Genomic DNA, 20,885 nt, shown 5'->3' on the forward strand with positions numbered 1-20,885 from the left:
TCATATTGCACTTTAATGCTTTCTTTTGTGTTATTTATATCATTGTGATACCCATATAGTTTGTATGAATAACAGAAAGTTACTGAGGCATAATGTGTAGAGTTAATCACTATGGAAGAGGTGTTGTGTAATCTCCAAAGCGTATTAAAATAGACTGTGTGGCCCACTGTGGTGCTGTACCTCCTACAGGACAATAACTATGCTGTTAGTTAAGCAGTCGACTAATCATGGTTATGTTGGTTATACTCCCTCATGTGTGGTCCTGCCGGGACGATAACTTACTGTGATACACAGTATATCAAAGAAATTTTCTCTTCTTTGCTTTTTATTTCTGTAAGCTTAAATCTTCAACTTGGGCAACCAGTGACAACTTGAACTTCCACGCAGATGCAGCTTTTAAATTTGGTTAGATATATAAATAAGTTTTGACAGTAGAACAGATGTATTGTACAAATGACTTGATAGTTGGACGTAAACTTGCAAAAAAGTGAATGTTTATCCACACAACCTTGGAGATTTTATGAGGTAATTATCCCTCAATTTTGTTCTGTAAATTAAACATCTGATGTATATTTTATAAACAGTTCTAAAGAATTTTATGTTGTGCAAGGGGCCAGGGTGACACATGTTATTTGTAATTAGGTGTTGCTACAGAGTCTGTGGGGCGATATTGGTTAAGCCCAGGCTACATTTGTTTATGGCCTTCCAACACAGACTAGTCCCTGCCCTCTTCTAGATCAGTTTCTCCTTTTCTAAAATAAACGTCAGTGGAACTGCTCATTTAGTTTTATTTGCATGTTTCAGTTAATGTGTTGCCTTCACTAGGTGATGGTGTAAGGCATGGTGTGGTTTACTTCGTTTTCTGCATAATAATGTATAGTGTGTGAGTGATGTGCAGTGAAACACATGAGGTTGGTTCTAATGGATGTTTTCTTAGCGCTTCCTGAAAATCATGTTAGATAGTTGTGTGTGGGTAGCATGAATGAGAAGACTTTTGTGTAAGAAAAGCAAATTCTTTGTGTGCAAGATCATCAATTTTGGTGAATTACATGTAAAAGTACTTGTTGCCACCCAGTGTTGTAAATGGTTTCCTGGGTTACAGGAAATCATTAGATTTGTCACAGTGTAGTGACACCAGAAGTGGAAAGAAGAGTAATAGAAAATCACAGGAAAGAAAGGGAGGTGTATGAAGAGAGGAAGGCAGACAAACAGAATGATGAAATGATGTAGGAAGAAATGGGCAGCATTACATCAAGTGGATGGTGGTCGCCGTCACCAGCCACTTGTGCAAGGTATAAAGCATTGTTTCTGTGTGTGTGTGTGTGTGTGTGCAATGAAAAAAGACAAAACTAAGGGCTTCAGGTTGTTTGACTGAGAATCCCAATGACAGGCAAGGGAAAGAACCAGGACACATTGCAGATGAAAGACTAGAAGAATGAGGGAAAGAGGCAAAGGAAAACTGATAAAATTTTCCTATCTATGATAAAATGCTAGTTAAATACATACACTGAGAAAGAACTGGGACAGAAAAGGGATGAGCATGTGGTTAGGGGAGCATATAAGCAGAAAGTAAAAAAGAAAAAAAAAGAAACTAACCAAATGCAGAGAGTGATGGAACATAGAAAGCGTGATGGGAATGGATAAAATTAATAGCCCTTGATTCCACCTTTTCAAAAGTGCTGTATGTGCTGAGCAGTACAGATAGGTTCAGCATACACAGCCTCTGAAAAACTGATTATTCATGTGGTTTGGTAAATTTTGTAAGTTGAGATGACAGTGTCTGAGCTAGATGCTGGTGAGCGAATGTAGTACTAACATATGAGGATTTCCTGGTGCATTATGGAGTTCTATCTATCTATCTATAGCCCGACGCCCTAATCCCGCAAAGGGTGGCCGCAGACAAAACGCCTCCAAGTCACTCTGTCACCCACCATTTGACTCCCCTCCCCCCAACTCACCCCCCCCCTCCCTCATATACCTCTCAACTCCATCCCTCCACCTCATCCTCGGTCTACCCCTCCCTCTCCCTCCCTCCACCTCACCTACATACACCCTCTTAGTCAGTCTTTCATTCTCCATCCTTTCATTATGGAGTTAAAAGAGGTATTAGTGCATGTGCAGAATTATTGATATATAGCTGTCGAAGTGTTTTGGTTTACAGGTTAAGTGGTGGTAGATATTATATATTATCATTCCCAAAGCTGAGAGACATCTTTGCATTGCAGTGAAAGGACAGTGACTGATAAAGATGGGGAAGTCTTAGGTAGGCAAGATAGATCGAACATCTGTTGAGGTTATTTTGTTCACAGGACAACATTTCTCTCGGTAAATACCATCATCATTAACAGCAAAGGATATGTAGGGTATGTAACAGCATGCTTAAATGGAGCAATGACGATATTCTATATTTGTGCAGAGATGTGACATTCCTTGGACAAAAAAAAAAAAAAAAAAGTTTTGACAGGCACCAATAACCATGCTAAACTTTGTACGTTTACAGACATCGAAAGTTACGAGAGAGACAGCATAATATCCATAAACCGTTTACTGTATGTGTTAAATTGTATTATTAAGTGTATCGTTCATTACAAGGGAAGAAAATAAACAGGGAAACTAGATGAGTCCCTGGCGCGAGAGTGTCCAGTGGCGGGGCGTCTGATTGGCTGAGCTCGAGATTTAAAGTGAGCGTTTTGTTGTGCTTTAAACCTTCCCCGCCTGCTTACTTTGACATCCTGTTTACACCATTTATCTACGTCCTTTTTCGTTGGGACCATGGAGGACGAGCAGGAGGACATGAGGGACGTGGTACTAGAAGAATTAATTCGTCTAGGGGTTGAGGAGGGCAACAACGGGAAGAAACCCCAACATGGTCACAAATTTCTCAGTGGAGCTGGCAATAACATGGGGAAGTTTAACAAGGGTCGTGGCAAGGGGAGGAGGAGCCCCAACAGCCCCAGCTCGCGGCCACACAGTGACAGGAAACACACGCCCAAGTCCCCCTTTGCCAGTTCCAAGAGGCGGGCAGAATACAGGAGACAACAGCAGCTGAACAAGGAGAACAAGAAAAGGGTGAGGGGCAGTGTGGATGGAGGGTGGGTGGGTTAGGGGTAACATAACATAGCACTGACAAACAGGCTAATAAGTGTGATGTATATATGAGAATGAGAAATATTTGAATTATCCTGGCTAGGCTTGCAATTGAAGAGTTGAATGGAAGGTTGGGATTGGTGTATTGGTGCTGTGATGAACAGGGGGCAAATTGAGATGGCTTTGGCATGTGCAGAGGATGGATGACAGCTGGGTGTGGAAAATGTGAAGTACAGTATGAACACTGGGGGATAAGGTTGTGAGAGCCAGATTGAAAAAGGCTGTGAATGAAGTCGTAGAGTTTGACCTTAGGGATAAGGGACTGAATAGGGAGGCTGCCAGAGATCAAGAAGCATAGAGAACTGCCACTAGGTGACCTATGCTAACGAATGCAAGGATTCTGGGACCTTAATAAAGAAAACAAGGGTATCATTTTGTACTTTATTCTCCTGTAGTGTACTGGTACAGTACCGTATCATATTTACTGATAACTACAGTAGTTTCAGTACTGGTATCCAGATAATTTGTGTAAATATCATGCGAGCAGAAATAAGTACCGGTATGCCACATGTTGAAATAAATTTAAAAAAGATATGCCAAGGAACTTTGTAAGTTTACAAAACCAATATTTCATTGTCTGGTACAAAACTGTAACCTAGGGTACAGTTGTTAGCCACACGGTTTTGACCAGTCTGGTATGGTGTAACAACATTTTATTTATTTATTAATCCACAGTTTGTTTGTCATCTTGTTATTTAAGCTATTTCCCAGTCCACTATATTCCTCAATTTCCTCCCAGTTCTCTTAAGGGAGATGGTAGGATGAAGAAGGGTAGCTTCAGCCTGCAGTTCACTAAGTGAGCCACGGGCAACAACAAAAACATTGTACAATACTGTATTTCTATGTAAAAAAAAAAAATAATAATAAAAGAACCTTAGGTTCAAACGTACAGAAATGACGATGATTAGATGTACGGTACAATATTCGTACAGTACAGTAGTGCATCCTTGAATGTGAGGCCTGTTGGGGCTAGGATTACAATTGAAGAGTTGAGAGGAAGGGTGGGACTGGAGTGTTGATGCTGTGATCAGGAGGGGTAGGTTGAGATGGTTTGGGCATATATTGAGTGTGGAAGGTGAGAATTTTGAATGTCAGGGCTGGGGTTGCAAGAGGCAGACCAAAAAAGACCTGGGGTGAGGTCATAGTTTTGCCTCAAGGATAAGGAACTGAATGGGGAGGCTGCCAGAGACTGAGAAGCATTGAGAGCTGCCATTAGGTGACAGAGGCTGATGCATGCAAGCATGTTGGAGCCCTTATAATTGATGTGATTATCATGTTTAGGGTGACTGTGGCAAAGGCAGTTGAATGCACAGTATTCTTTTCTTGGCTTAGCTGCAGTTTGTTTCTCCATACTTTGTTTTACCCTGGTATATAGCAAATAGCCACCCAGTGTTCCTGCTCACACTTTGTCACTACCGGTATTCTTGGCTGGAAGGAAACTACACCCAGGGTTTTACAAAAAACAAATGCTTTCTGTGGATAACTTGAAGCCTTTGTAGACTGCATGAGTAACAGTATTACACGAATACAGTAAACTCACAATTAACTGTTATATATCAGCCAAGCCCTATGGTACATCAAGTGACGTGAAACTCCAGGGTATGTCAAATTATGTGAAACGCCGGATATTGCATTCTCCTCCCCCCCCAATCGGCTCAACATTTGTTGTTGAGCCGGATATTGTGTTACTATCTGTCTTGACCCTCTGTCCTAAAAACTTTCCCATGAGTAAAATATGAAAACTAAGTATAAAATACAGTAGAATAATGATACAGTACGGTGACGCTGGTTAGCTACCAATGACAAACCGGTTGATGTGCCTCAATGTCGGAGATTGCTTAGAATGACCAGTTACGTCCTGTTTCAGCCCCTGATATTGCATAATTTCCCCGGATATTTAACAGAACTGAGCCAGCAGCGCCGGATATTGCTTTGGGCCAGATATTGCAACAATGGATAGTTGAGAGTATACTGTAGCTCCTTCATTTTAACTAGGCAGAAATGTTTGTCCTTTTGAAGCCGATAACCTATAACTCAGTGACAGAACAGACAGTACTGTGGCGTTGCATCCATTCCATAGTACTTCTTTGTGACTAGCACAATATTCTAGTGTTCTCTTGTTACGGCTGAGCTTTCAAGATGTAGAGATACCAGTTTTATGCCATGGTGAAGTGAACAGAGTACAGTGCTTGTATAATCAAGCAGATCTTTGAACTAGCCTACCACCACTGAACAACAGGTCTTTGGTGCGATATACAGGCTGTGACCTCCCTGTACCCATGAGTTATTGTTGGGTTGCTGACAGTGTCACTGAGGTGGAACACCAGAACAGCGGGGGGAAACCGACGACCCTCACCAGAGGTCCGGTGAGGAGACTGGCACCCTGGCTGTTTCATGCCCGGTGGGTGAGGCACCCCATGACTACAGCAGTGCTGGGACAGCACACTCCTCCAGGCCAGGATAGTCGAGATAGTTTGACTCTCAGGAGATCTGTGGGAGGTGGAGCCACCACAAAGAGGCATTCCATTGGCACATCACCCTTGAGTAGGACTAGAAAGTGAACAGAATGGCTCACAAGTGTATTGTACTCAACAACTAACTATTTTTTATTTCTTTTTCAATAGCTCAAAAATGTTGACATGTCCTCAGCAGTGTGTTTTCTCTGGCCTTGGTACCTGGTATAGGTGTTTGGTCGGTGTGTGAGTGAGCAGGCGGGGACGGTGGTGGTGGTGGAGGAAAGTTTGGAGGTGACCGTGCCTGAGTTCCTGGTGGATGTGTGTGGTCACATACGCCGTTCCATCACCACCGAGGGCATCTTCCGTAAGGCTGGCTCTTCACAGCGACAGGCAGACATTAAGGTTGGTTCCATTTGTAAGAACATTTCTCATTCCTTCCTGAACATCAGAGGGTATCCATCCATCTCATTCAGTTGTGTATTTTGTATTGCTGTCTGTCTCATGTACAGATATGTAACACCTTTCATTGCCACAGCTGATAGGGAAATGTTGGCAAACTTCTTAGTGTGACTGTACAGTACCATTATACCATGTATCGTAAGTAATGATGTTCATTATTGGAAACACCTTCCAAGTGAGAATTAATTGGGTAGTTAATATAAACTTAACTGATGGTGTGTGTGTGTGTTTGTGTTCTTTTGATAGCGACTGATCGATAGTGGCAGCAGTCTTCCAAGCAACATACATGTTGTGGATGCAGCCTGCCTCCTGAAGCAGTACCTGCGTTGCCTCCCGGACCCCCTCTTGCCTCCAGACATCCACACCAAACTAGCCCGCTGCCTGGCTCTGCCCCGGGAGGAGGACAGGCTGGAGGCTGTTGTTTTGTGTACACTGCTCCTCCCGCGAACACAAAGACACATGCTTATCTACCTCATGGATGTAGGTTGCCCAGTTTCCAATGAGCTTGTATATAACTGAAGTAAGAAATCCCCCAGAGTATGATTTAGCAAAGTGTGTAAGAGAAATACAGTGAAATTTTGAAGGATTGCTACTTTCCAGTGTGCAAAGACATTCCTTGTAACTCATGACAGTGCCTATATTTTATTTAGGGAAATTGTTTAGATAACAGTGCCTATATTTTATTTAGGGAAATTGTTTAGATATTTCCCTTGCTTTCTTTAATTATCATGGAAGAAAGGAAAAGAGGAAAAACTGTTTTATACCACATTAGAGTTAACTCCTGAAGATAAAAACATCCGTTGTGTGCTTTTGTTATGCTTTTTAATTCTGCTTCAGATAGAAGACATGTGCTGAATTATATAAATGTACAGGTAATGTGAACCATTTGATAATACCTGTATTGCATCCATTTGCCCAATACAGTACATGTATTCTTTTATTAATTTTTTTTTTTTGTGTGATCACTGTGATTCTTTTCAGTTACCTAGATTGCAGTATTTCTCAAGTTATTGATTCTCCTATGTGATGTCTGGTTTTTGTTTTCTTGATTGCACTTTTTATCCAGTGTCACTGATTTCTACTCTTTACTCTTAATGCAGTTTTTCTCGGATGTTATTGATGCAAGTGAGAGTAACCTTATGGATGCACATAACCTGTCCATCGTGCTGGCCCCCAACCTATTGTCGTCGACCCTCTCCTCACCCTCTTCACGCCGCAAGTCCACCGGCCATGACCTCGCACACACATCCCCAGACACCACCCTTACCACCAACATTGAGATCATGCAGGTCAGAATAAGTATTTTTAAGATTTATTGTGGTGGGTCAGGTGGTAGGTGTGGTAACCATCATCCACTCACTTGAAGTGGTAGTGCAGCCTGTTTCTTCCAGAGTTCCTCTTTCTTAATCGATCTCTATGACCTCCTCTCTTCCTGCTGCTACCTTTCCTTCCTGTCACTTTTTATTACTCCTTCCACCTCAGGTGGCTGTACTTTGAGTGACAAGCTTAATGGTTTCCAACCCAGGGAACCATTTACAATGCAGAGTGGTAACCATACAACCAAATTATGGGATGAAGTGGAGTCTGCAATGGTGTCCCTGCAAACTGGGTGAAGAGACACAAATGCAGCATCAATCCAGGAACCAAACCTCCACACTATTCCCTGTGCCTCACCACAGCAGGGCACTGTCAGCTGCTAGAAAATATCAGATTTTTCTTGGAAAGAATGTATTACCCCTCTTGTAAAATCTGCTTCCAAGAGATTAGGTGTGTTAAGCTGACTCTCTTCCTTCTTTACCCCTGCACAGTTGTTGACTTTATACACATGTTTTATTTGCCCATGTTGAGTACAACTTTCACGTGTGGGGAGGTTCCCCACATACAGCTCAGCAAGGTGCAGTCAAAGTCTTTTTATCTCATTAAATCTCCTCCTCTTACTTGCTCACTTAAACATCTGTCTCTTCACCACACTGTTGCATCTTTATCTCTTTTCTACTGCTACGTCAATGGTCACTGCTTCTCTGATCTGTCTACTTGGCAGGTGTGTAGCACCCGTCTAGCAACAATCTCTCATCCCTTTTCTGTCCAGCTCTCTAATGAAAGAGTTGTCCGTTACTCCCAGTCCTTCATGTATGCAATAGGTCAACCCTGGAATGATCTCCCTCTGTATTTCCTTTTGCCTGTGATCTCCAGTCTTTCAAACGCAATGTGTCCAGGCATCTTGAAATGAACAGATCTTGAATTTGGCTCACTGTTATTTATTTATTTATATATTTATCTTTTTTTTACAGGCTCCTGGCCTTTTGTTCCTTCTTCCTTGCATAAAAAAAATAATAATAATGACTGCATGGGATGGCCATGCAAGGCCAGTTGCTTGCCTGCAGTTGATAGGTCTGCTCAGTCAGACAGTGAGGTTGATCAACAACAACAAGAGCAACTGGGGTATATACAGTATTGTACAGTACTTTTGTAGTAGTAGTAGTAGTAGTTGTTCCCTAGGCAGTCTGGCTAACAGCCCCGAGTCCCTTAGGAAGGCAATGGCCGAGACCGGGCTTTCCCACAGAGCTCTCAAAGAGTGTATGTTGTGTTGTTGGCGTAGGTGATTATGTGCAATGCAGTCTTCCATAATGTGCTTAATAGTATGGGGTGCTGTGTTGCATCCTGGACAGACATCAGCGACGGAGTCATCCAGCCTCTTCTGGTAGCTTAAGAGGGCTGGATGGTTCCCACATCTCAGCCTGGCCAGCTGGACCCTGTCCTCACGAGGAAGATAGGATTCAGAAGGGTGGATGTCAGGAGGCTGTGCATGCAGCTGTGTGTTGTCTTTAAGTAACTGAATGGAGTGGCAAGTGATCTGAGTGTGGATATGCTTCTGGAAGCTGGTCTGAGGTGAGCGAGGGGGGAGAGATGACAGTATTTGTGTATGGTATCGTGTGCTGGGTGTTGTTTTGATGTTCCTTGGTTTGGGTGGATGTGCTGCCATGTACTGTAGTGGATGTTGTGGGTTTGTGGAGGCTGCAGCAAGAAACTGGGTGCCTCTCATGTCTAGATGATCCTTGACTTTGAGGACTTTGGTTTCATGATGTAGGTGGTCTGTGGGTGTAGTAGCTGTGCATCCTGTGATTATTTTTAGGGCCTTGTTCTGTATGGTCTGTAGAGTGTTGTGGTGTGTTTTGGTCAGGTTAGAAGCCCAGGCAGGGCTTGCATAATTCATCACTGAATGTATGTATTGTTTGTATACTGTGGTGGTGGTTTCTTTGTTGTGTCCGAATGTTGTATGGGCAAGTGACCTCAAGGCATTGAGTCTTGGTGTTATTTTATTTTTAATGTTTGTGATGTGTTGTTTAAATGACATTGATGTATTGTATGTTACATCAAGGATTTTGGGTGTGTGTGTGTGTGATAGGGGAGTGTTGTTTATGGTAAGGTGTGGGATGTGACTGTGTTCTGCTGTCCAATTTGTGAGAAGAGTCACTGTAGATTTGGCTGGGGCTATTTTGAGCCTGTTTGTGGTGAACCATTCGTGTAGTGTGTTGAGGTAAGGTTGAATGATGTGTGCAGCTGTGTTTCCATTTAGATGTGTACATGTAAGTGTTATATCATCTGCATAGGAAGCTATGTGTATCTGTGGTGTGTGGGGTGTGGGTACGTCGTGCATGTATAGATTAAAGAGTGTAGGGGACAAAACAGATCCTTGGGGGACGCCGTTTGTGAAGTTTCTGATGTTAGAAGACTGACCGGCAAATGTTACATGTCCACATCTGCCTGCTAAGTAGTTTGGCAGCCATCTTTTTGTGTTATTGTGCATGTTTGAGTTGAGTATTTTGTTTGTGAGGTTGTGGCGGGGGATGGCATCAAAAGCTTTGCTAATGTCTAGTGTGACGAGGAGTGTTCTGTTTGGTGGCCTAGCTGAATTCATGCCATTGAAAACTCTCTGTGTAAGGTCTGTAAGAAGGGTGTTTGTGGAGTGTAGTGGCCTAAAGCCATGTTGTGACTGGGCTAGGGGAATGTGAGGTGTGACTAGTTGTAGTATCAGTCGTTCAGTGACTTTAGAGGGGGTGCAGAGGAGTGTGATGGGGCGATGTGAGGAGGGTAACGTGGGGTCTTTGTTGGGTTTAGGGATAGTGATGATATTGCCATGCTTCCAGATGTTGGGTATTATGTTGTGTGAGTAGCTGTAGTTTGATATGTTGGTGAGTGCTTGTATGCCTCGTGGTCCTAGGTGTTTAAGGTGAATGTTGCTTATGTTGTCTGGTCCACAGGCAGATGAGTGCTTGAGGTTGTTAATGATGTACTTCATCTGGTTGTAATTGAAAGGTGCGTAGTCTGGGTCTGTGGGGAACTGTCTCTTACATCTGATGATAAGTCGGTCTTCCGGATGGGGAGTTAGATGGCTGACTTGTGAAAAGTGATTGATGAGAGTGTTTGCTTGTTGTTTGTTTGAGGGTATGGTGTCTGTTGTTGTGATGGCAGCATGTGATTGTGTGGTGTTGCTGTTGGAAAGTGTGATGCTGTTTAGTGTTTTGTAGAGTTTGCTGATGTTTGTCTTGTGGTCAAGTGTTTGGAGGTAATTTTTCCAGTTTAGTGTTTCGTTTCGTTTCGTTTTTAAAGGCTCCAACATGCTTGCATGTGTCGGCCTTGGTCACCTAATGGTGGCTCTCCACGCTGCACGATCCATTGCAGCCTCCCTGTTCAGTCCCTTAACCCTAAGGTCACTCTTAATGACCTCGTCCCATGTCTTTCTCGGTCTACCCCTCATAACCCCACCCCCAATATTAACACTTCTCACCTTCCTCACCCAATTATCATCCTCCATCCTCTCCACATGTCCAAACCACCTCAATCTACCTCTCCTCATCACAACACCAATACACTCCAGTCCCATCCTACCTCTCAACTTTTCCATTGTAAACCCAGCCCCTCCAGGCCTTGGACGCAGGGACGCACTGCACATCCACCTAATCATTGTCATTTCTGTATGTCTGAGCCGGCGAATATCTTCCTCCTTCACTGCCCAGGTCTCACTGCCATACAGCATTACACTCCTAACATATGCTGCATATAAAGACCCCTTAGCACGTAGGGAGAGCCCTCTCAATGTCATGAGAGGCAAGAGCTCTCTGAACTTCTTCCAACCACTTCTCACCCTAGCCACAGAGCTAGCTCCAGCCCCACCTCCAGCACACGACATGTCTCTCAAATAACAAAACTCTTCCACACACTCAAGAGATTCACCAGCAAGTTCAATCCTTTCACGTCTGACAATCTCCACCTGCTCACCCTGGCACGCCGTACACATAAAATCAGCATTATCTCTTAGTCTACCTCTGATACCACTACATCTCTTATGCACCCATTTATCACACACACTGCACAAGATGGAATTACTTCCCACGCCCTTGTGTTTGCTGTTCTGATATTTTACTGTTTATCTGAGTGTTGAGTTCATGTATTTGTTGTATGGTGTCTTGTGTATAGGGTGTTGGGGAGTGTCGCAGTGTGTCCCGTTGTCTGATGAGGCCTTGAATTTCTGGTGTGAAATTGGGGTTGTCTCTCTTTCTGTTGCCTCTAGGGATGTGTCTTTTGTCTGCATTTTGTATGATTGTATTGAAAGTGTGCACAGCGGTGTTGATGTTTGTGATGGGTGTACTGTTTAGTGTTTCGAAATGTTGTTCTGTTTCAGTACTTTTGTTGTTGCCGTTGGCTCATGTGGATGTGAACCCAGTGGATTACAGGCTGAAAATGCCCTTCATCCTACCATTTCCCTTCAGGGGATTGGGAGGAAATTGAAGAATATTTGTTTAACCCAATAGCATAGCTATTTGTTCGTATGATGGCAGTGAGTATAGTCATCCCTCTCCAGCACCATTTATCAGTATATACTGTATGTTAGCTACTGGATATATGAATCTAAAGCTGCTGTACCACACAGGGTATGAATTGGGCCTGTCTATTGTTATGATAGCTCCATAGAATCTTTGACATGGTAGTGTGGTTATGTAATGCATGTCATGATGCAGATGTTGCTGGAGTGTGGTGACATGGTTTGCAGACCACCCAGCGCTGTATGTGAAGCGCTTCAGCTTCGCCTTCGCACCCGCTCCACTGAGGACCTCCTCCATCCCAACACACACTCCACTGACCATACCCACCTCCCCCACACCAGGAAGAAACGCCGCAGCGCTTCCATACAGAGTTAGTGGTCTTTAAAATTTTGCTTGGTGTTTATCTTTAGTTATTGTTAGGAGCTATGGTGCCATGTCTCTTCAAGCTTGCATGCCACTGAACTATGGGAAAGAAGCTGCAGGGCAAAAATCTCTGCCAGGGTAAGGCAAATGAACTATGGTATAACTGTGATACCTTCTGTTTCTTGGCAGTATAAATGGGATTCCCTCCACTCCACCTACTCTCTGACTACATCCACCACCTTTTTTTCCTTTGTGGGGAAAAAGATTAACCAGGAGAGTGTATATGTATGAGATGGAGGAAGAAAAGGGGGAGGGAGACTGAGGAAAAGGTGGTGGGATTGGGTGAATATGAATGAAAGTGGTTAGAAATGAAGTGAGGGACTACCTGCTGAAGGAACATAGGGTTAAATATGGAAGCAGTTTGTTTGTGGCCACTTCCCAAGGAATTATGGACATGGGTGGCTACCATTGTCCAACCCTGGGATGTACTACCATGAGCATCAAGTTTGGCTACAAGCATGGTAATTAGCCACAAAACACTCAAACAAGAAACTCAACCATAAGTAAATGGAGTTACAGTCCAAGCTGAGACTTACACTTTCACCTATCTTATTACTCATTTTAGAGTTATCTCCCAGCACCTTCCAGCAACTGTTGGAGTGTAATTGCTGGTTTTGGCACTTTATTCAGCTTCCAGTCCATAGAAAACATCTACATGGATTTTTTTTTTTTTTTTTTTTTTTTTTATGCACGTGGAATGAAGGTTGAAATAAAGATGGTGACAATGCAGGAAATGTAGGCTGAAGTAAAGATGATAAAAATGCCGAGAACAAAATTTGAAATAAAGATGAGAAAGATGAAGAGAATACAGACTGAAATAAAAATAATGAAGTTACTGGGAAGAGTGAAAAAAAAAAAAAAGATGAAGATACAGGAAATAAAGGATGAAATAAAGATGATGATGATGCAGGGAATAAAGGCTGAAATAAAAATATTGGTGATGAAGATGGAGGGAGTGAAGGTTGAAGGAAGTAAAGACAATAAAAATGCAGGTTAAAGGTAATGAATATGTAGGGAATAAAAGATTGAAATAAAGACAATAAAGATTCAGGTTAAAGTTGATAAACATTCAGGGAATTAAAGTTAAAATAAAGGTGATGAAGATGCATGGTTTTGCTAATTCTTGGCAGGACTGATGACTGGGTTGCGGCGAGTGGTTGGGCACTCCCGGGGCGAGGCATCATCATCCTCAGCCTCGTCCCCAGTGCGTGTGTCTGGCAGCGCTGAAGACCTCCACACCTCCCTTCGTCTTCACCCTGGTGTCACGCTCTCCCCTATGCCAGACCTTGCATCCACCACACCTGCCACCTCACCCAGGAAACGCAAGAGTGCAGATGCCTTTGATTTGGGCCTTGAGTTTGCAAGGTGATTTTTTTTTTTTTTTTTTTTTTTTTTTTTTTTTTTCCTCACCCTGCCCTAGGGTGGGAAAGGAGGTCTGGATTATGATGGTGATTTTTTTTTTTTTTTTTTTTTTTTCCCAAAAATGTACCAGTAATCTGGCTTCTCAATACAGTGATCCCTTGGTTGTAGCAATTTCCAGTATCGCTGCAGGATGAAATTCTGCATTCCTGTTGTTATCACACATTTTTCGTCTTATGAACATCATTATCAGACATTTGAATTGGTTTCTGCCGAAAATGATGGTTCAGTGTTTGTGGTTTCTAATGGCTTTGAGAGATTCAAAGATAAGGCCCTACTCGAAGAGTTGTTCCCAAGTAGTGGTAACCACTAACTCCGCCCCTTAGCCTCAGAATCTCTTACTGCAAGCCCATCTCAGGTCTCTCTGTGGTAGGTATTTCTTCCTTTTTGTGTCCTTTTCTTCTTTTCTGTTAACCCAGCCTTGCGTATATGTGTTTGCTACTCATCACAACAGTATGCATGTATTTAGTGGGTCTAAATTGTTGTAAATGGGAAAATTTGGGCTTGCATGTGGGATGTCTGGTACCAGTTTGGATTAATCCCATAGGTTCTGTGCTTTTGTTATCACACAGTTCCATTATCATGCATCATGTTCGGTACCGGCTATACAGTAAGCATTAACCAGTGGGTCAGTGTATTTTTAATCTTGACTCCTTTAGCATGGAATTTGTGTTTTGTGCACTGAATTGTTGTAATTTTTGTGGGTGTGGGTTGGGTTGTGGGAGTAGGGTTGGTTGGGTGGGTGGGTGGGGATGTACCATGAACTTAGCTTGATGATGGCCAGAGAAGAATAATTTAGAATTGTTAATATTTTTTGGTTATGCAGGTGTTTTAATGTCCAGTATTACAGGAATGTTTTAGTACCAGGTAATGTTGGTGTTACTTTTTCATCCCTAGTTGGGAATAAAAATAAATGGGTCTTGTGCTTTCTGTGTGTTTAGGGCATCTGAAGCAAATTGTAGCATAATTAGCCACAGAGAAATGTTGGACTGTACTGAAAAGCTGTGTTAAGCCCTAATCAACTTATGTCATAGAAATTATTGGTAATTGCATAATTTATTTTTCAGTGCCTGAAGTCAGAGTATGCATCTCAGATTTTAAAGAAGGCTGTTTATGAGCATTTGTTTACTTTCAGATCATCAGTATATTTTTACATAATACTTTTAATCTTTATGCTCAGAATTACTTAGTTACGGTTCTGAATGTTCAGGTTTGGAGTTAAAAGAATGGCTTACTTGTGGGATGGAGCTTAGAGTTGTGAAAATTTGAATGTTAATGGTGCATGAGTGGATGTACACTGTATAACCCATTGCAGTTGTCATGGTCAATAACTTCTACTTCCTGATTTTCTTTGTCTTATTTTTACTACTACACTCTCATGATATGCGGTGAATTATAGTAATAATGATGATCTCTTGTGGTGGAGGTTGGTCTGCATGTGGTTTGACTCCTGTTAGGCTAGTATTTCTGGATAGGTAAGTGTAGTGAGAATATAACTGTGTAGAGTAAGAACCATATAATCATCTCCTTATGTCAATTTTTCTACTATGCTCTGTCAGCCTCTATCAGTGCTTGAAGTAGAGAGGGAGTTGTGAAAGTTTAAGTTCATTAACAGAAAAAGATTTTGAGGAATCCAGTCAGTACCAATTGTGCTCTTTGAGCTGTCTTTAACAACCATGCTTCAGTATACTGATTATACTGTTTATCTCTCTTGCTGTGTGTTTACAGAGGTTGCAACATTTAAATATTATATCATGTGGTAATATTCTTGTGCAACTATGAGGCTTTCTAGCACCGCTTCCTGAGCAGCATATCCTACCTATTGCGCCTCAGAGGCCTCTTATGTAATTATTCATTGCTTTTTTAATACTGACATAGCTTGCTTAGATATCATAGATAAGTATCGAACTGGACAGAGTATGGTTCAGGAGTGATGGTACTATTGTCATTACAGGGAGCAGGGCGGGAGTGTGATCCCCACCTTGACGTCCTCCCCATCTAGCAAGAGAGCCAGATTGGATATAGAGGTTGGCAAGTCTAGTTTCTCTTCCACTGCTTCTGCTGCTGTCTTGCCTGCTTCCCTCCTTCCCCCTCTGTGCGCCTCAGTTTCCCGTGCTGTGAGTACTTCTGCTTTATGCACTAATACAGGCAGTCCTTACTGTAAGCCAAGGATGTGCAGCAGAATAATGTTATGATGTTTCAGTGGGTCTTGTATGGTCAATTTTACTGTTATTTTAATGTGGGTGTAACCTCTTTGCTAAGATAGGTTTTTATTATTATCATTATTATTATTATTGTTATTACAGTACTGTTCTGTCTCTTCAGACTGTTTTATTCAGTTTATGAGAGACCCCTTGTTGTGAACTGGCTATTGAAGGTTATATTGAACTACTCCATCCCAGAAATTCTCTCCCAGGCAAAATATAATCATCTTTTGGTGTAAAGAGCATCCTTATGGTGAAGGGGGTTAATTAAAAAAAAGAAAAACAAGAAAGGTTATCAGTAAAGGTGGTTTGCAGTCATACTGTGAAAACTGAGTATCTTTTGGGAAAAATAAGCCCCCTTTTTTAAGATAATTGTTGAAGTACATGATGGAAATAAAAGAAGTTTGACCTTTGTAACCCGTTGCTAATTGCATTATGCACAGTGGTTTGCAACCAAACGATTTCCCATCCTTGTGTTTTAAAACTAAGAGCCACTAATTTTAGGCCTGCCTTTGCCTTTACATACTCAGTTTTCAAAATACTGTACTCTCTTGGTATTATAACAAGGACTTTCTGTAAACTGCAGCTGCTCCTGCACAGTGGCTATAACACTGCCATCTGTACTTCTCATTTCAGGTTGACATCACCTGCATGTTGTTATGAAGCAGCTTGACTCACACACAGTTTATATTACTTTTATTTATGCTGTAGGGTGGTGGGAATGAGTTAATAATTCTTATTGCATGTATTTGTTTCCTTACTGTCAATTCAGTTTGGTCTCACATCTCTCGTTTATGGTATGGTGCAGTAAGAACTTAATTATTGATTCACTTCATAATGAAAGGCATTTCTCGGTTGAAATATCATAGTAGCAAAAAATGCACTGTATGAAAACTAATGCAGATTAAAGTTACCAGATTGTATTGTTAATATGTAGAGTATTTTTCAAAACATTTATAAGAGTTGTAGTTGATCAACCCCAGTATGTCTGACAGAGTAGATCTATTAGCCACAGGTAAGCAACTGCCTCTGCAGGGCCAGTCCATGCAGTGAACTGGTATTCCCAGGTGATTGACAGCGCCTCACCACAGCGAGGCGGATGGAAAAGTGTGGAGGTTGGGTTCCTGGGTGGTTGCCTTATTAGTGTCTCCACCCAGTTAACAGGGACACCATAGTAGGCTCCACTTCACCCCATGATCTGGTTGTATGGTTACCACCCATCATTGTACATGGTTTCTTGGGTTACAGGAGTCACCTGAAGTGGAAAGAAGTGTAATAAAAAGTGACAGAAAGGAAAGAGAGAAGTGGGGAGAGAGGAGGGCAGACACAGAAACAGAATGATAAAAGTGAAGGAAAAAGTAGACAGCACTACATTGTTAGTGGATGATGATGATCTTCAACTACCACTCATAGCAAGAATGATGTAGAGAAATGTGAGTGAGAGACAAAACTTTATTCCTTGCCAATTTTGCTGATGATCTCATTATATCTCAAAATGTCGTAGCTAAAAACAGTGAATATGATATGTTGTACTGTGGTTTACATACTTTTACAGGAGAAACTGAATTTCATATTTTTTTCTGAGTAGATCTGTCAGATTCCATATGAACACAGGTAAGAATATTTGGAAATAACATTTGTTGTTTGGTGAAGTTGGGAGTATAATTGTACTTATATAAAGATTTTTCTTGAACAGAAGAGGAGGAGCCAGAAGGTGGGTGGGTCCCCTGGTGGTGGTGGAGGGCGGGCGGTCACCCTTGGCCGGGATGCCATCGTGGGCCACCCCTCGCCGCACCTACCATGTTGCCCCATCCCCACCTCCACCCAGAACCTACCTCTAAGCATGAGAGTAGAGATGGATGAGAGTGACGATGGTGGTTGCAGTGGTGAGAGAGTTGTCCGCACTCTCAGTAAGACGCGGTCACAGATCACCACCCCAGTTTCACCAGCTCCGAGACTCCCACCCAAGCGTCGCAGCTGTGATGTCCCACTAGGGATTGGGGTAAAGAGAGCTAACAGCTTTGAGGATGAAGGACGGGTAACAAGGAGGAGGAGTGGCGGGCGACGTATGATCCAGAATGAGCCTGATGGTGCTGATGTGTGTACACTGGGACCACGTGGTGTTCCAGATGGTGCTGAGTGCAACCTACGTGACACTGCAGTCACCGCCTCAGGCCTCACTGCCTCCATAGACACACTAGAGGAGCAGTATGACAACATCAAGCAGGCGGTTCGCTCCATGGAAGAGGAGTTAGAGAAGAGAGAGGTGCAGCATCTGCAGGACACATACTTCTCCGATTCTGCCAACCCTGTCTCTGTTCAGAACATGAGTTGCTCTGACATGATCCAGAGTGCTTATGAACGAATGAAGGTGGAGACAAGGGATCTGGATGCCAGCCCATCAGAAAATCTGTCTAGACGTCTTGGAAAGGAACTCAAGATTCGCAGCCGACGCAGCGGAGAGCACAGGGTGATCCGCTCACCAAGCGAGCGCAGAATTGGAAATATGAGGCGGCGATCAAGAGAGCTGGTGCAAAATATGTCTGGCAACCAGTTAACAACAGAAGATATATCTGCTTCATCTCAGCAAACATGTGCTCCACCTCAACACACAAATGCCACACTTCATCACACACCTGCCTCACCCCAAAATACAAGTGTCCCACCTCAGCACACAAGTGCCTCACCTCATCACACACCTGGCCCATTCCATCACACGCCTGGTCCATCTCGCCACACACCTGGTACTCAGCACACACCCAGGTTGAAGCCAGTGCTAATGAACACACCCATCACCACCTCACTGCGACGGGGCAAACCAAATTCTGTGAAGACTGGACTGCCTTTGGTAGTGAGGGTATCTGGCAACACCATGACTGATTCTCCCAACCAGCTAGATGACTCTTGCCGACATGTCCTGGTCAGCAAGCGATCTGACCACACACATACCGGTGAACAACGACCGAGAGCAAAGTGTGTCAGGCGCTCCCTGCTGGAAACATCCAGGAAAGACATCTCCACTGAGTGTTCTAAAGAGGTAGATTCACTTAACAAACCTTCATGTGGCATAGACTTGTCTGGAATGAGCTGCAGTGGTGATGTTAGTATGTCAGGCAGCTTTCTTGAGCAGCTACCAGGCCCTCTTACTCGTAGGAGGTCCAGCCTCTTGTCTCTTTCTTCCCGCCTACCCTTGCTGTCACTCTCTCCAGCATCTCCCTGTACTGGTCAGAAAAAGAGTGCTGTTGGAATAGAAGTCATCCCTTGTGAAGCCCAACCTGTTGGGGAGAGGGAAAATTTACATGATATTGAGCCCACCACAGTTGCAAATAGTCATAACTTCAGTGGAGAAGGGAGTGAGGAGAACTGGCTGCCAGCATCTGACTTTACTGAATACTTAGAGGAGTGTGAGGCTGGGACATCATCAGAGAATATGGGGCGTCCATCACTGGCTGCTTTGATGAAACAACGTAAAGTGAAGGCTAATGTACAGCTGTTTAACAACTTGCAGTGCACCACGCCCCAGCGAAGGCAGACTCGTGCTCGCTGTGGCACACCTCAAAACCTTCCCCTTCGTGGCCGGCCAGGCTCAGCAGAGCAGCGACGTGCCACGCCCAGGCGTACTCAGTCCATCAGCGTGGCACACCATCGCACCACACTCACACCAAGGGAACTGCTTAGGGCACGCCAAAAGAGTTTTCAGGTACGCCCTAGTCACAAAATTGACCCCAAGGTAGCAGTAGTGTCGCCCCTGAGAGAGAGTACATTGGCTAATATTCAGCAGGAGCACTCACACCGCACCTCTCGACCCTTCCATGGCCATGCTTCCTCCCCGCGTCCACCACCTACCCCAGTTAAACAATCTCCTGCTCTCATCCTCCCTCCCAAAGCAGTGCTTGCTAATTTTTCCATCCCTGTTTCCTCAGAACATTCATCCAGTTCTTGCAACCCCCCAAAGTTACCTCCACGTGGCATCACTGCACCCTCACCGGTACGAGTTCAGTACAGGTGATGAGGTTTGAAGTCATTTGGCTGACTTTTTGAGCCAGCAATAAACAGCTGAGGATTGATTTGAGTTGACGTACGTAATGCCTTCCCAGAATTACTCGGTAGTTACTGGATCAGCTCACCTAGGCAGACATATCATTATCATCATCATAGTCTATTTTATTTTTTCCTCCGCACCTATGGGTGTGATGAGGTGTACCATGTATGGTGCTAAATTATGTGTAAAAACTTTGGAGAAATTATGCACTATTTTATACATCATTTGCTCAGCAATGTTAAAGCTAAGCAGTTATTGTAATCTATATTTTCATTGGAGTTTGGTGTGCTGTGGTCCCGTATATACACTATATTAAGCTTTTTTTTTTTTTTTTTTTTTTTTTTTTTTTTTTTTTTTTTTTTTTGCATGTTCCCAGTTTCCTGCATTTCAGGTGACTTCATATGCTAGTTTTCATTAAGCATCATTGACTGGTAATTTCATATGCCATTTCATATTTTTGTTTTGTATTATACAGTACTTTGAGATGATACAGAAGTGCCTTACATACGGATAAATCCTCATATTTGTATTTGTGAAATGCATGCATACCTAGACTCACTGAGCTGCAGTCTTGTAGGTTTAGGTGGCTGTACTGGTTTTCTTAAATATAGTAAACTCTCAATTGTCCAACATAATTCAGCCAAGCCCTATGCCGGTTAAAGCAAAATGCCAGACGTTGCATAGTACCCCCCATCGGCTCAGTATATTCGGCGTCGAGCCTGATGTGTTACCATTTGTCTTGAACCTCTATCCTAAGAACTTCGAGTAAAAGATGAAAATTAAGCATAAGATACAATAAAATAATGATACTGGTACAGTACAGTAATACAGTGCCGGTTGGCTAACGTTTACAAGTCGTTTGATACACCTCAACGCCGGATATTACATAGAACCACCGGTTTTGTCCTGT

General features: G+C 43.0%; 1 protein-coding gene across 1 annotated transcript; it reads left to right on the top strand.

Annotated features, from left to right (window-relative positions):
* Nucleotides 1-2,772: 2,772 nt before the first annotated feature.
* Nucleotides 2,773-19,942, top strand: LOC145406008 (uncharacterized). The gene is made up of 9 exons (XM_080277195.1): nt 2,773-3,069; nt 5,832-6,005; nt 6,309-6,542; nt 7,163-7,351; nt 12,083-12,257; nt 13,441-13,675; nt 15,684-15,846; nt 17,630-18,525; nt 18,691-19,942. The coding sequence occupies exons 1-9, from the start codon at nt 2,773-2,775 to the stop codon at nt 19,940-19,942; spliced, it is 3,615 nt and encodes a 1,204-aa protein (XP_080133321.1).
* The last annotated feature ends 943 nt before the right edge of the window (nt 19,943-20,885 follow it).

Source organism: Coenobita brevimanus, chromosome 69, assembly GCF_032717465.1.
Source record: "Coenobita brevimanus isolate Jiangsu-jjx chromosome 69, ASM3271746v2, whole genome shotgun sequence".
Taxonomy (NCBI): domain Eukaryota; kingdom Metazoa; phylum Arthropoda; class Malacostraca; order Decapoda; family Coenobitidae; genus Coenobita; species Coenobita brevimanus.